This window comes from Bos taurus, chromosome 17 (genome assembly GCF_002263795.3).
Source record: "Bos taurus isolate L1 Dominette 01449 registration number 42190680 breed Hereford chromosome 17, ARS-UCD2.0, whole genome shotgun sequence".
NCBI lineage: Eukaryota > Metazoa > Chordata > Mammalia > Artiodactyla > Bovidae > Bos > Bos taurus.
Window position 1 is genome coordinate 71,012,304 of NC_037344.1, and position 15,853 is coordinate 71,028,156.

Below are 15,853 nucleotides of genomic sequence, written 5' to 3' on the forward strand. Positions count from 1 at the left end.
GGACCGTGACACACTGAAAAACTCAATGACTTGCACCACCTGCCTACCCACAGGATTAAAGGTGAAGTCAAAGTGTTAGTCAGTCCTGCTGATTTATTGTGACTCCATGTACTGTAACCCGACAGGCTCCTCTATGGAATTCTCCAGGAAAGAATACTGGAGTGGGTAGCCACTCCCTTCTCCAGGGGATCTTCCCGATTCAGGGACTAAGCCTGAGTCTCCTGCATTGCAGGTGGATTCTTTACCAGCTGAGCCACCAGGGAAGCTCAAATCAAGGTGATGCTAATTTCCAGGACATTCCTAGATCAAAATTTTGGTGGTCCATACCGGTCCCAGCTCCTTTGATCACAAAAAGGGGTATAGTTGGAGCCCTCCACTCTGAAGGGGTGCTGTTATTTTGTTTAGTTGCTAAATCTTCTCTGAATCTTAGAGGACTTGGTCTCAGCAAAGATCTCTGATGGGCAAAGAGAATTAGTTAAAAGCCTTAGTGCTGCCAGGTTGGCAGAGAACCAGGATTTGGAGGAAATTTTATCTTTACCATGTGGCTTAAGGTAAAAACTTAAGGATTAAGGTTTTAAAAAAAAAGTTACAGATGAATCACACCAAGGAGAAAAATGCCAAGTTACACTCAACACTGAAATACTGAACTCGGAAGTGACTTTTTTTGACGATTGGGAATGGATTTCCGTCAGCCTTTGAATAAATAATTGTGTAAGTTTTTATTAATGTAAAAACAAAATAAAACCTGTGGGGATATTAGTGGCATAAAAGCACATATAGACAATGGATTCAGGGATGTTGGGTTGTCTCTTAGAACCTGGAGGCTTCCCTGGCTGCTCAGATGGCAAAGAATCTGCCTGCAATGCAGGAGACCCAAGTTCAATCCCTGGGTTGGGAAGATCTCCTGGAAAAGAGGATGGCTACCCACTGCAGTATTCTCACCTGTAGAATCCCATGGGCAGAGAAGCCTGGCAGGCTACAGTCCAGGGGGTCCCAAAGAGTCAGATACGGCTGAGCAGTGGGAAGGTGGGCATTGGCTCCAGATGGTCTGCGGGCGAATATCCCCCAGGACTCCAGGCCTGACTTTGCACAGTGAACCCATCTTGGCACTGCCCAGGGTCCGAGATTGAGGCTTCACATCTGCTGGATCCACTGGGGAAAATGCTGGAGTCCAGGGCCTGGGTGGGGTTAGCAGCGAGAGTCCCGTGGAAGACGGTTCCCTCCAGCAGTGCTTGCTCCTGGACACTTAGTTCGTTCCAGGCCCTGAGGACGCACCTTGTATGTGACGACAGATTGAACAGCTTCAGAAATAAGTGAGGAGGTGGAAGCCCTGGAAATGAGAAGCACGGGGAGTGGGTAAATGGTGCCCTCAACTCCTGTAGCTGATCCTTGGCTGTCAGAGAGCATCTAGGCCGCACTCACGCTCAGGCCCTTTTATTTAACCACTAACAGGAGAGCCATGAGTTTAAAGGGGAGAATCATGGTCACAGATCACAGAGGACACCAAATGATTGACACTGAAGTTCCCTTTATTTCTTTGGAACAATCCAACACGGGGGTAACGACCCCATCAACCTCCCAAGCCCAAACTCCCCCTCCAGAATTCAGATTCACATTTCTAACTTTGTAGGAACACATCTCTCCAACATCCCACCAACCCCTCCGCCCTGCCCACTCTAAATCACCTTTCCTTTTCCCGCACGCACTGAACAATTGTCTGAAACTGTGGTTTGTGTTCCTTCTAGATGCACTGAGGTCTGGGTGGCAGTGTCCCAGTGCCGGGGACAAAGCCTGCAACTCGTGAGCTGGGCTAGGCGGGCATGTAGCAGGGGCACAGGCTGGGCTCGGGGTCATAGAAGATCTCGTCACCGCAGTGGGGACAGGGGCTGGCGCTGAACCAGACCGTGCTGGCCACCCAGACGTGTGCAGCAGCTGCTGAGCCGGGCGTGCAGCCGAGCCAGGCGGGCCGGGTGCAGGATGCCGCGCACGCCCTCACAGCTCTCCAGGGGTGCGGGGTGCAGCACGTGGCTCAGCCTGCTCAGCCCCACCGTGTGGTGCAGCAGGCTCTCCAGCACGGCCATGGAGATGGGGTTGCCGCAGAAGTGGAAGGTGGTGAGCTGGGAGCAGCGGCTCAGGGAGGGCAGGAGGGCGCGGAACTGGGAGTCCACGATGCGGCACTCCTCCAGGTCCAGGTCCTGCAGGGTGGCCGAGGTCCTCTCGATCAGGACCTGCAGGGGCTCCAGGCTGAGGCTGGTCAGGTTGACCCCACCGAGGCCCAGGTCCTTCAGCAGGCCGACGCTCGGGCACTGCGACAGGTACGTCAGGTCTGACTCCGAAATCAGGCAGTTGGTGATCGACAGGGTCTCCAGAGGGGTCTTCAGGCACCTGGGGAGAGACAGGGCAGTCAGTCCCAGGGACGGAGGTGGCGGGCAGAGGGATGTGGGCAGGAGAGGTTTTTTTCACGGGAACACAAGGCATCTCACTGGCTTGGAGCTGGCCTCTCCCCTTCTTGACGGGAAGGCAGGGGCTCTTCCAGGGGGAAGGTCATACTCACAGGGGTATGACCTCCCCCTGCACAAAATGGTGAACTATTTTCAATGTGGGAAACAAACAGTAAACAAATGTTATTTGCCTATTTCAGCTTACTAGTATTTGGTTAGCAGGAATTAAGACGGTTTACAGGACACGACTAGTTGAATTCAACAGCAGGCTGGATGCAGTGGACATGGGCTGGGGGTCCCAGCAGTTACACGCGATCCCTGGGTGAATATCCCCCAGATATTCAGGGGCCACAAACTGTCCATCACCACCTACAATTCTTTTTTTTTTTTCTTTCTTTCTTTCTTCTGGTTTCTCAGTGAACATATTTATTCCTAATGCTTGGAGTTTGCAGCTGCCAAAAAGGGAATCAATACAACTCATTCACACAGACAGATTAGGCTGCATCCTCCCAGAGCAGAGCGATAACCTGTGTTCAAGGCAGAGCGATAACCTGTTACTGAGGATTTCCTATGTATTCAGAAGTCTTAGAGGAAAATTATAATTATAATTTGGACTTAAAGAGACTGGAGCCACTTTAACAATAATGCTTATTTGACTTTTTCTCTTCTCTGGACTGCTTAGGAGCCACAATTTTCCCCTCCTGATCCCTTCTTGTCATCTCCAGAATCACCCACTTCCCACAGCTCACCTGGAGCCTAAAACAGCTCAGGACAGAAGGGGCAGGTGGGAGGGAGAGACAGAGCTTTGGAATTCAAACCTCACACCTGATGGACCGTCCTTCTCGCTTAGTTATCTGTCATTATCTCAGCTAAGACATCACTCTCTCGGAAAGAATTCCCAAGGGCATCACACCAAGCCCCCACTATGCGGACTCCCAGAAAGGAGTCCCCTTTGACAGCATTTAACCTAGGCCACGCCTCTGACCCTAACCAGGGAAGTGACCTGACAAGATGCCCAGGGTCAGAGCGGTGGCATCGTGAGGACTTCCGAGTGGCCGGGCACCCTGGCAATGTCCCCAGCGGGCACGAAACAAGAGAGGCCTGCTCTGGTCTTTGGAGCTGGCGCCACGCCTCACCTGAGCACCTGGTGCAGCGGGCCCTTGAGGAAAGAGATGGAGTCCAGGTAGAGCTCCTGCAGGTGGGGCAGGCTCAGGAACTGGGCGGTGAGCTGGCCAACGCAGTGCTCCTCCCGGTCGGGGGCGGTGCGCGGCAACAGGCGCATGCACGACAGCAGCAGCCGCGCAGGTTGCCCATCCGGCCCAGCCAGCTTCCAGGTGCAGTTCACCTCCAGGTCCTGGATGGAGTCCAGCTGCACCAGCCTCAGGATCCTCCTGATGCTCTGCATGGGCATGGCGAAGATCCTCAGCTTCTGGCAGCGCAGGTGCAGCAGGCTCCTCCTCTGCTTGGCCTTCTTCAGCAGGTAGCAGAGGGTCTCGTCCAGCGTGTCCTCCTTGAGGCACAGGTCGACCAGCACCTCCAAAGGGCCCCGCACAGGCTTCAGCCCCCACCCCTGGAACCCTCTACCCTGCTCCTCTTCTGCATGGGCTGGGCTGACTCGGGCTCCAGCAGTGAGCACACGCTGGCCTTGATGCCGGACCACAAGGTCCAGAAGTCCTGGTGGGCGTTCCGGCGCAAGTCCAGCACCTGCAGCTTCCACCGCCTGCCGGGCCGCGGGGCACACGCTGAGCTGCGCAGAGGCCGACGGGCATCAGGACCCCGCGAGGGCTCTGCACTCCACACACCACAGCTCCTCCGGCTTCCGGGGCCCCCTTGGTTCCCACTTTAAGGGACACTGGGGGGGAGGCCCACGTGCCTTTTGTCCCCTCTGAGCCTCAACCAGTCCTGTACACCCAACGCCTGTTCCCAGGTGACCCCTCATCTTCCTGGCCTGGCTGCATCTTGCTCACACCCCAGGCCCCACCAGTCTGCCAGGTCGACCTTACCTAGGGCGGACCTCCTCAGCAAGCAGGAGGTCCAGGCCATCAAGTACAGCCTGGAAGGTCTCCAGATGAGGCTGGTAGTCCTTCATCAGGGCCCCCATCGGGAGGTAGGGGAAGGGCCAGGCCTGCACCATCGCCTTCACGGCATGGGTGTGCCTCCTGGCAAAGGCCGCCGTAAACAGCCTCGGGAAGAGCTTGACGGGCAGCTCCTTCAGGGCCGCAATGGCCAAGGCCTCATTCTGCAGCAAGCTCTAGCCGGCCAGCTCCAGGAGTCAGGGTGGGGCCCGGATGCCCATCCTGAAGAACCTACTCCGGGGCAAGTCCTGGGGGGATGTCAGAGAGCAAGGGGTGGGGGGTCCTTCTCCGGCCAAGGAACCGGGGAGACCCTGCTGTCCCTCCACCCTCAGGGAACCCAAGGCAGGGTCAGAGACATCCTGTGGTCACAAAGTCACAGCTTTGGCCCCACTGGCACCAGGACAAGCCTCTCTCCCAGCAGCAACAAAGGGACAAGGTGACCTCTTGCCCCATCCCGTATCTACTGGCTGCTGCATTTAATCCCAGCCCTGCTGCAGGTAGACACCTAGGAGTCTGACAGCTGACCCCACTCTCTTCAGAGAAAGCTTCTGATTATTACTCAAAGGCTGAGAACAGCAATAAGGAGTTTAGCCCAACATGGCCTGTCTCTAAACTCCAGCCAATAACTCACGCGATGGGTGCTGTCATGTCACTCAATAAAAAGAGGTACCTTTCACTCTGCGTCTCTTCTACAAATGTTATTACCGTTCGGTTCAGTGGAGCAAAGCGCTCACATTCCGAACAAAGCCTTCACTCTTTAAAATATTCTACAGACTTTTTTTTTTTGTATTCCATGGAATTAAAAAACAGATTTTAGCTTTTAAAACAAAAAGAAACCCCAAAAACCCTTTAAGCTAGTAAAATCACGAAACTATAAAATGATATGAACTATAATCACTGCTCACACACTTAAATGTAAAATGTCACCCCAAAATTCCTAATTAGATGCCTTTCATTAAGTCAATTGCAGGAGCGTCCCTGGCAGTTCAGAGAGGAGGACTCTGTGCTGTCACTGCAGGGGCACGAGGTCTATCCCCGTCAGGGAGCTACGACCCCAGATGCTGCTCGGTGCAGCCCCCTCCCCTCACTCTCACCCCACCCTACCCTGTCCCCCCACCCCCCCTGCCGAATTCTATGTGGTTAAGAAATACTGTAACGATCTGTACAATTGGCGAAAATCAGAGAAGAAACCAAACTGTCTGGGATAAAAGTAAAACTCCATGTAGAAGCAAGAGCAAAGCGTGCAATTGCCAATGTGATGGAAAGGCAAGAAACTTCTCAACGGGATCGTGGCCTGCGTGGCCTGTCCCATGAAGACCCCGGCAGGTACAGCTGTCAGAGCCTGAGGCTCCAGCGTGGAGCAGTGTGCTCGGGCCTGAGTCCCTCTTCTCCTTCCAGGACACGCTTTTCAGATTCTGGCTGAAATTTCCATTTCCGGCTAACGTGCTATCTTACTACTAGATCTCCATCCAGCTAAGGCTGAGTGGGTTTTTACTTTCTCACTACATACAACTGATGGGATCCTGTGTCTATTCACAAAAGCAAAATATAAAAGAAGAAAACCAACCTGAAGGTACATTCGTTGGGGGAGTCTGGGCCACATCAAATCACCCAAATGTTCACATTCAGACAGAGTCGTGCGGATGGTGGTGTCACCCCAGAAGAAAAAGAAACAGAGTAAGACTCCCGAGTATCACACCGTCGCTTACACATTACGCCAGACGGCGAAACACGTGCCCGTTCGCGGGGGAACAGAGGTGTAATGGAGGGGTGCTGGGTCCTACAGATTTTGAGGGTCCAGGCTCCCTTTGACTTCGTCAGGTCAAAATGACACCCAGGAGCTGGCCAGGAGAACAGAGGGACCAGACATTTGTAACAAAACCAAGGAAAGTACCCAAGACAAGTGTGTTTTGTTTGGAGGAATTCAAAGACTTTTCTTAGGCTCAGTGCAGTTCACTCGCTCAGTGTGTCCAACTCTTTGCGACCTCCAGTCTTAAGAAATTGCCAGCACAGGGAGTGGCTAAAAAGGGAGTGGGTGGATCCTTTAAACCCAAGGCAAACCCAAGATCCACGCTTCCTCCCTCCCTGGAGGCAAAGGGCATTTCCTCCCTGAAGCTAGGAAATTAAATATAGGAATGTGGGTTAGGAGAGAACACTTTTGGCTGACCAAACCTGGGACATGCCTTGTTCTGCCTGAAAGCCACTGAGGGATTAGGGCTCTCCTCACTTCACTTTCACTTTTCACTTTCCTGCATTGGAGAAGGAAATGGCAACCCACTCCAGTGTTCTTGCCTGGAGAATCCCAGGGACGGGGGAGCCTGATGGGCTGCCGTCTATGGGGTCACACAGAGTCAGACACGACTGAAGCGACGCAGCAGCAGCAGCAGAAGGGAAATAAACGTAGGCCAAGGACACAAATCTGTGTCAGCAAATGGCTGCAACCGGAGGCTCAGGCGTCCCCCTGCACATCCCAGCCTGGGCTCTGTCCAGCGACCTGTACCCTCACCATGACCTTCAGAGGCTCTTTCCCAAGTGTAGCTGGGTAACCCGACGTTCCCTCAGTGCCAGTGAACAATGCAAAGCGCCTTCGAAACCCCCACCCCCACCCTTCTCCCTCCCCTACGGCTCTCACTTACACAGATTCTGATGGGAGCTCAACTTTAAGCCCACAAATACAACTCCGTTTTCCCTCTGCTCTGCATTAAGCACAGGGAGCAACACGGACTTTCTCCCCAGGGAGGCGCAAAGCCTGCATCAAAGGGTCTGGGGTGAAGCCCCTGCTGGGCTGGCTGACACGCTGGTTCTGCTGTGGTCTCAGAACACAGACGGGCGGAACCTCTCCATCCCTCGGCCTCGTGATGCCCCAACAGTTCTTCTATTTGGAGGGCGAGAAGGTGGCCTTCCCTAAAGGATACTCTACAGTTTGGTAACTTCCTAGAGATGGCATTCACCAAATTCCTACCATCCCCATCAGCAGCCAGAGATGTGGCTGTCCCTTAAATAGAGCTAAAACCCTAAAATAGGATTAAGCTGGAATATGCCTTGTGGGCATTTTGACTCTCGGCAATCACCTTGACCAATCAGCTTCAGGAGCTCAAGATAATCATCAACAAAGATAATCATCAAGTCCCTGATTAAGGAGCAGCCATGACGACACAGGCACTCTCCCCCACTACCTCAAGTAACTTTCAGAGAGAAGCCGAAGTTCACCCCTGGTTTCTTTTCCAGTCCCGTGAGCCCGAGACAGCCAAGGCAGGACGCTGTCATGCTCCACGAAGGAGGAACCGAAAGACCCACTTGGGTGAAGATGGATGGATGGCCGGATCTGCCCCACTGAACATCAGGAAGAGCTAGCCGACTTCACGGGCACTTGGGCAAACAGCCAACAGCAGAGGACTAGGCTTGGGATGTTTCCATGGGAACTCAGCATCCAGGAGATCTAAGGATGCGGGAGGGACCACTGTCTTCAAATGATCTAAAAACGGCAAGTATCAGCCAAAAAAGTCTTTCTGAGCGAGGCAGGGGACAGGCCTCTGTCCACCTCCAGCTCCACAGAGTCTATTTGGGCAGGGGACTCATTGGACCACAGAAGCACCAGGGGCTCATCTGCATGAAGATGTGTTCTTCCTGCCCAGTGTCGGGTTGGCCCAGGACGACTCCCAGGACCCAGGCATGAGTCAGCCTGGGGGACATTTCTACCTGTTTTTGTGTTGCACAGGCTGGTGCAGCCTCTGAGCTCGTTTCGGGGTGGGAAGAGCTCATTCCCTCTCTAGTTGCAGAATTCGTTCTGCAAATGCAAAGCATCTGCTCCCCAGGGCCTTCCTGGGGGTCTTTGGAACACATCTGAGTGCAAAGAGGCACTAGAAATGCTGGAAGATGACCCTTCCTGGTTTTTGGAGGAAGACCACAGCCTGGCTGGTCCTCAGAGGCCCCAGGCTGACAAGAAGCCCTGGGGACCCGGCCTGCAGCAAACAAGATCCCATCTGGAGTTCCAGCATGTCTGTCCTCCCTCCACTCTTGGGTCAGATCTCGTCTCACCCTGGAATATTCTACCCTATGAGCCCTCTCTGCCTCTTCCTGTGCTTGGCAAGACCAATTCAATGACATCTGCTGCTGCTGCTGCTAAGTCACTTCAGTCGTGTCCAACTCTGTGGGACCCCATAGACGGCAGCTCACCAGGCTCCTCTGTCCATGGGATTTTCCAGGCAAGAGCACTGGAGTGGGTTGCCATTGCCTTCTCCAATGCATGAAAGTGAAAAGTGAAAGTGAAGTCGCTTGGTTGTGTCTGACTCTTCCCGACCCCACGGACTGCAGCCCACCAGGCTCCTCTGCCCATGGGATTCTCCAGGCAAGAGTGCTGGAGTGGGTGCCATTGCCTTCTCCTCAATGACATCTAGACCTAAACAAAAGAGGCTCCCTCCTTCTTCCTCCCCAGTGCAGCCTGGCCAGATGCCCAGGTCACCCTAACTCTAGCCGGTTACTCCTGAGGGTGGTGCTTCTAGAGGCACAGCAGTAGGGTGGAGTGGGCGGGGGGTGGGAGGATGAAGGTCCACTCCAGGCAGGTAGGACTGCAGGACTGGGCAGGGGGTAGCCCAGAACAAGGGGGAGGAAAGAAATGACAGCAGAACTCGGGGCCTGGTCTTCTGGCTCTCAGAGCTGCATCTCATTTGCTGGAGCGGTGTTGGGATCACTGACGGCACTGCGGCCTGCACTTGGGGGCTGGGAGCGTCCCCAGGTGGTAGGGACGGAATAATAGAACGGAATGATCAAACAGTTAACTCGATGCTCCATTAAGGAACTGTAGATACAGAAGACACTTTACGGGGTTTTGATAGACCACAATAAGACTAATGACACTCAGGAAAGTAATGGGAAAATTCTGAAACATGTAGGCTTGCTCGATTCATAAAGCAAAACAAGTTGCTTAGCATCAAAGCCAGGTTGGCTTGCTTAAATCAAGCTAACTTGCTTGGCAACAAAACCATGCAACAGAAGCATGAGACATGCCCCAAACCATAAAACAGTGGTGGCGTGAGCCTTGCACCCTGCCTAGTGAGCTCCATGAGTTAATAACCCCCACAACATGCTCTTCAGCCCCTAAGACATGTTCTTTCCACAATGCACCCCCGAACATAAAACAACAGCAGAAAACAAGACCTACAACCTGGTCATCAAGTTAATGACCCCCCAAAACAGGCTCTGTGCATACAAAACACTCATGGAAATGTGACTTTTCAAAATGAAAGACCTGCATTGTACTGAGACCTGAAAATATTTTCCCAAGTAATATGACAGGGAAGTCTACTGTGCTGCAGTCCATGGGGTCGCAAAGAGTCGGATACGACTGAGCAACTGAACTGAACTGAACAATGATGGTCCTAGGCTGACCATATAGAGCGGGACAAGTAAACTTCCCTGCCCTACCTGGGGGAGGCACTGATGATGGAAACGTGCTGTCTACTCAACAAAAAGATCTTTCCCCCATCCCGTTCCTCTGATTGTCGAAGTGTAACTGAGTACGTAGGGCAGCACAACGCTTGTGAATCTTCCAAGTGTCCTACTCTAACAAATCACTTCTTTTCTAGCACTTCGCTTCTCACCTAATTTCTTTCTAGTATTAAGTATTAGTCGCTCAGTCGTGTCCGACTCTTTGTGACCCTATGGACTGTAGCCCACCAGGCTCCTCTGCCCATGGGATTCTCTAGGCAAAAATACTGCAGTGGGTTGCCATTTCCGACTCCAGGGGACCTTCCCAACTGTACATAAAGGAGACTTCATTAATGTGCAGTAGAGGATACCCCCGGTTAACCTGTTACAGAAGACTGCCTCTTGAGTCTTTAAATCCTATACCCGTTCTATACCTCTGCTTGGCCAATTGTTTATTTATTTAGGTTTTAAGGTGAATGACCTGGGGCTATTTGTTCCGTCATGACACATACAGGACTGTGGTGCCAGAGCTCTTTGGAGCCCTGGAAACAACACCTAATGGTTTCACAGGGTCCGACTCTGTTTCTCTTGGCCTAGGGGAGATGCCAGAGGCTGCCCCCTCTTCTTACCTCCAAGGGCACATGGAGGGAGCAGTGAGACTGAACACACAGATGAGAGAGGCGCAGAGAGAAGAGGGCGCGGGCCGCCTGGGAGGGGGTGTTTCTAATATTCACAAAGTGGCTGGGGGGCATCATTCCCGGTGACCGGGAGGGACACCTCGTGAAACCATCATCTTCATCTTCTAGTTAGAAGTATGTATGAGGGAGGTGACATCCAAACACAAGTATAACTAATGCCGTTTTCTGTTAGATATAAACGTTAATAGAGGAAACCCTAAGTGTTCTCATCCAAACGAAAATACTTTTTCCTATTTAATTTTGTATCCATATGAAATGATGAATGTTCACTAGACTTACTGCGCTCATCACTGCAGGATGGATGTAAGTGGACTCATGATGCTGAACCCCTTAAACTTACACAGGGCTATACGTCAATTCTATTAATATCTCAGTAAGACTGAAAAGAAAAAAAAAAAAGTCACGATCTTCCACTCAGGGTGTCTGAACAAACGAAAAGCAAGCAAGCCTCAACAATAATGACAGGCAAGCTGATGTGTACGGTGGAGCAGGGCCACCAGGGTGGCCACTCATGCTGGAACTGCAAAGCCAACCTTCATAATCTAAGGCACAATTATGATATTTTTCCACGGCTATTTCATATTTTTTTAAAGTTAAGAACCCTGTTACACAACCTGTTGTAAATGTCTGTTGTTGTTCAGTCACTCAGTCCTGTCTGACTCTTTGAGACCCCATGAACCTTAGCACACCAGGATTCCCTGTCCTTCACTGTCTCCCTGAGTTTGCTCAAACTCGTGTCCATCGAGTCAGTGATCCATCCATCCATCTCATCCTCTGTCGTCCCCTTCTCCTCGTTTTCCATCTTTCCCAGCATCAGAGTCTTTTCCAAGGAGTCAGCTGTTCACATCAGGTGGCCAAAGTTTTGGAGCTTAAGCTTCAACATCAGCCCTTCCAATGAATATTCAGGGTTGATTTCCTTTAGGATTAACTGGTTGTAAATGTTTAGAGAAATAAAAATAGTACAGCTATTTTTTTTTTAGTACTCTATGATCTTAAGCATTGAGAATTAGTGTTTCATTTCTTTGCAAAAAAAGTCAGCAAGGAGTCCTCTCAACTCTGCTTCCTTTCTTCTCAGCACATAACTTTCAACTGGGGGTGAGGATCTTTCCGATGCACCACCTGGCCAATTGTCACCCTACTTCCTAAGCCTGGATCTGCTTTAGACATCTCATTGTTTGCGCTTTCAGGACTGATACTATCTCCAAGTTTCTTTATCACTACCAAGTGAAGTAACATTTGCTGGCATCATTGCCTCTAGGACATCTTTATTTCTTTTGTCACAAATATGCTCTTTATTCAAGTTTTCCCAGGGGATGGGGAATGAGACCCTGAGGCTGGATTCTAAATCAAAATGACAACACCTCTTCATGGCAAATAGACGGGGCAACAGTGGAAACAATGTCAGACTTTATCTTGGGGGGCTCCAAAATCACTGCAGATGGTGACTGCAGCCATGAAATTAAAAGACGCTTACATCTTGGAAGGAAAGTTATGACCAACCTAGATAGCATATTCAAAAGCAGAGACATTACTTTGCCAACAAAGATCCATCTAGTCAAGGCTGTGGTTTTTCCGGTGGTCATGTATGGATATGAGAGTTGGACTGTGAAGAAAGCTGAGCGCCGAAGAATTGATGCTTTTGAAGTGTGGTGTTGGAGAAGACTCTTAAGAGTCCCTTGGACTGCAAGGAGATCCAACCAGTCCATCCTAAAGATCAGTCCTGGGTGTTCTTTGGAAGGACTGATGCTAAAGCTGAAACTCCAATACTTTGGCCACCTGATGCAAAGAGTTAACTCATTGGAAAAGACTGATGCTGGGAGGGATTGGGGCAGGAGGAGAAGGGGACGACAGAGAATGAGATGGCTGGATGGCATCACCGACTCGATGGACGTGAGTCTGAGTGAACTCCAGGAGTTGGTGATAGACAGGGAGGCCTGGCGTGCTGCAATTCATGGGGTCACAAAGAGGCACGACTGAGAAACTGAAGTGAACTGAACTGAAATCATCAAGTGTTTCACTTTCCTCATCTAAGTTTCTTTCTCAAAAACTGAAACACTGTCAGCAGGGACCTTACTGTGCCCTTTCCTTTTCACAGGCAAGGGCTGGGGCTCAAGAGAGTGTCACGGCAGGCGGGGGTGGGGGTGGGGGGTGGGGGTGGGGCGGGGCACGGAGAGTGACACGGGAATGATGCCTCTGGCCAGGGCCAGAGCTCCCTAAGCCATCCTGGGCCAGTCTGGTAGGGCAGTGTGCCCAGGAAAATCTCTGCGGACTGGAATACCCTACTCTGTTTGTGGGCAGTGAAAAGCTTAGGGACTACTAGAGCACAGAACAGGAGCCTCCTTTCAGGGGACACCACCCACCACAGTCTAGGGACTCAGCAGGTCTGTGGGTACTGCCAGGTCTTCCAGGAGGATGGGGCAATGGCGCAATATTCGGGGAGAAATTCAGAAAGGCCTAGATTTACACCTAACCTCAGCTCAACAGTTGTCCTCCAAGGGCTCAGGCTCAGGCTCAGGCTATCTCCCAGGAAGAAACCTCCCAGTACTGCCTGCCCTCCACAGGGGCAAGTAGGCAGAGTCACTGATGGGGTGTCACTGGCAGGATCTGGGGAGCAGATGGCCCCAGAGAGGCCCCTCCCATAGGTGAGGCAGGAGATATGAGGGATGTGGGGACCCTGGTCTGGTGCTGTGACTGCAGAAGCAGAGCTCTGGGACTCTCCGCCGTGGCCTGGGCTCTGATCACACTCTGTCTGCACAGGAAGGGGACTGGCTGGCAGCCCCAGGCTGACCCTTTTCTCCCTCTGCCCTGAACTCCCCTGGATTCATGACCTTGACCTCTCCTCTTTCCACATCTTCCTCCTCTCAGGGTCCTGGCCCCAGTCTGTCTTGACACAGACACTCAAGAGTCTGCAGCTCTGGGACAGAGGGTCCACATATTCTGGTCTGGAGGCAGCAGCGATACTGGGGGTTACAGCCAGATGTGCAGGGATCAGCACTGCCCAAGGGCTACCCAGCACCCCCAGTGCATAACACTGTCCTTGCCCTTGGGGTCCCTCTCCTCCATTCCACGTCTAGCCACACAGCCTCCCTGGCCTCCTCCAGCTGCAGCTAGAGGACTCACTCTGTTGCCTGAGTGCTTTCTTTCCAAGAGCACCTCACTCCCAGGGGTCCCACACTTAGGGAGAGCAAAACTTCCCTGGGCTCACCACCCAGCCCTTGCCCAATACCACACAGGGGTCGAGTGTCTGGGGTCTGAAACCAGCCTCCCAAGCACAGGTTCTGAACCTAACCGTGGCTTCGGGAATGGGTCCCCAACACGCTGCAGCTGCGTCTTCTAAGACAGCAGCAGGACCAAAGCTCTCTTAGGAAAATGACTTGGGAAACTAAAGGGTGCTCATCCTCCTCCTGCCCTGAGGGCCTCAGGCACAGATGCTACCCAGCTCCACGATGACCAGCACAGAGAGGGCACCAGAGGTGGAAAAGGGGACCAGCTTACCTGAAGATGACTTTCACCCGCACTGGTTCAGCTCACAGTGGCCTCAGGTCCTCAAACACCTGGTTTCCTTGGTCTCTATCCTCTCAGTCACCCGTCTCCACTCAAGCCTGAGAGCAAGAACCAAAATGCTCCAAAAACAAGACGGTGTGTTAACATGTGTATTTAGGATGCTGGAGGATAAACTGAAAACTGGAGAGCCAACACCGCCATGAGAGTGCAAGTCTCCTCTTATCTCCAAATCTGAGCAATTTCTCAACGGCTGGACCAGCAGACAATCGAAGCGCCGAGCTAGTGCTCGGGTCAAATGGCCCCTCCTCTAAGGACACTGACCACCGTCCCGCAGCCCCATTTCTGTCCCTTTCTCGGCCCTCCACGCTCTGGCACCTCCAGAGGGGACCCCACGTCCAGTGCCAAGCGGCGGCAGACCCTGGTTCGCTGGATTATTGCGTCCACAGCATGGCTCCGCGGCCTCTTTACAGAGCTCGTGGCCCCGGCTGGCTCCTCACCCACTTCAGCCTTCACTCCAGGCTCCGGTCCCAATAATTCGTTTTAGGGCGGCAAATAGAATTGGGGGTCCGTGGGGGTGAACCAGGGACTAGCTCAAAGTCACTTTGTGGGAAAGCTGGGGACCCAAGGCGGGAACTTACGGTTTGTGCGGCCACGCCTCGCCACGTGGTCCCTGCTGAACGCTGAGGCGAGAGAAGCGGTGACTCAGCCGTGTCCGGAAACCACGCGACCCAACCAATCCCAGCTCCTGTTTCGTCCTGGAGCAAATCGCACGAAATCTTGGGATTGCGAGTAGGGTCTCCCAGGAAGTCCAGAAGGGGCTTATCTTAAGAGGCGGGGAGGGCACGGAGAGAGGGGGAGGGTTGGTGCCTGTGGCCACGCCCACCGGACTGGCAGGGAGAGGAGCGTTAGGGTGGGGGTTGGGTGCGGTGGGGCTGGGTTGGGGTGGGGTGAAGCTGTGTTTTTCTGAAGGTGGGGGTCTGGCACTGGGTCCTTGTCATCCTAGTGACCCTAAATCTTTAACTACAGGCCATTGGCAGGTCCTGGTGGCTGAGCGTAAAGGCAGGGCAGTAGGGATGGCTGTTTAGGCAGGCACCACCTCCCTCCCTCCTCCCTGCCATTCCGCCAGACATCCCTGTGCCTGTGAGCTAACAGAGGTTAGGGTGTCCAGCTACACACATGGATACATGGGTGGATAGATACTTAGGAACATGCAAATGAGGGCTTAGTATTGATTCCCCTGGACTTGGAATTGTTACCTGAAACAGGGCCGATAAAAACTCAATTTTTTCACCTTGGAACAGGAGGCTCAGCCCTCCCCTCCTTCCTCTCATCCAGACTCATTCAACAAACATTTGTCCTTGAGAGGCTGCTGGTGCAATGCTCAAGGAGATACATGCTCATAAATTTTAGAGTGGAAACAGAAAAAAACAAAAAAAAACACAAGAATACCACTGTTTTAAAATTGTTGTTGTCATTCAGCTGCTCTGTTGTGTGCAACCCTTTGCAATCCCATGGACTGCAGCATGCCAGGTTTCCCTGTCCATCATCAACTCCCAGAGTTTTGCTCAAACTCATGTCCATGGAGTTTATGATGCCATCCAACCATCTCGTCCTCTGTAGCCCCTTTCTTCTCCCACCCTCAATCTTTCCCAGCATCAGGGTCTTTTCGAGCATCAGCTTCGGCATCAGTCCTTCTGATGAATAATCA

General features: G+C 52.4%; 2 protein-coding genes across 9 annotated transcripts in view; one reads left to right on the forward strand and one right to left on the reverse strand.

Annotated features, from left to right (window-relative positions):
- LOC789205 (immunoglobulin lambda-1 light chain-like) overlaps nucleotides 1-15,853 on the forward strand; it is a 448,173-nt gene that overhangs the window by 322,709 nt on the left and 109,611 nt on the right.
- Nucleotides 1,512-15,772, reverse strand: LOC132342650 (melanoma antigen preferentially expressed in tumors-like). 7 transcript variants are annotated; one of them, XM_059876448.1, is made up of 5 exons: nucleotides 14,784-15,413; nucleotides 14,137-14,243; nucleotides 6,084-13,245; nucleotides 3,578-4,188; nucleotides 1,512-2,385 (listed from the first exon to the last, which is right to left on the reverse strand). In XM_059876448.1, the coding sequence occupies exons 3-5, from the start codon at nucleotides 6,117-6,119 to the stop codon at nucleotides 1,866-1,868; spliced, it is 1,167 nt and encodes a 388-aa protein (XP_059732431.1). In that variant the 5' UTR covers nucleotides 6,120-13,245; nucleotides 14,137-14,243; nucleotides 14,784-15,413; the 3' UTR covers nucleotides 1,512-1,865. The 7 variants fall into 7 exon arrangements, 4 of the variants coding, with proteins under 4 accessions (XP_059732431.1, XP_059732429.1, XP_059732432.1 ...); XM_059876446.1 differs by having other exon boundaries at nucleotides 6,084-11,020; nucleotides 13,113-13,245; nucleotides 14,137-15,413; XM_059876449.1 differs by having other exon boundaries at nucleotides 6,084-6,108; nucleotides 14,137-15,414.

Coding starts and splice junctions, on each gene's coding strand:
- LOC132342650 (XM_059876448.1), bottom strand. CDS start 6,119: ATGTGGCCCAGACTCCCCCAACGAATGTACCTTCAG. Junction 4,189..6,083: donor CCCAACGAATGTACCTTCAG/GTTGGTTTTCTT, acceptor GCCTCTGCGCAG/CTCAGCGTGTGCCCCGCGGC. Junction 2,386..3,577: donor CCGCTGCACCAGGTGCTCAG/GTGAGGCGTGGC, acceptor GTCTCTCCCCAG/GTGCCTGAAGACCCCTCTGG.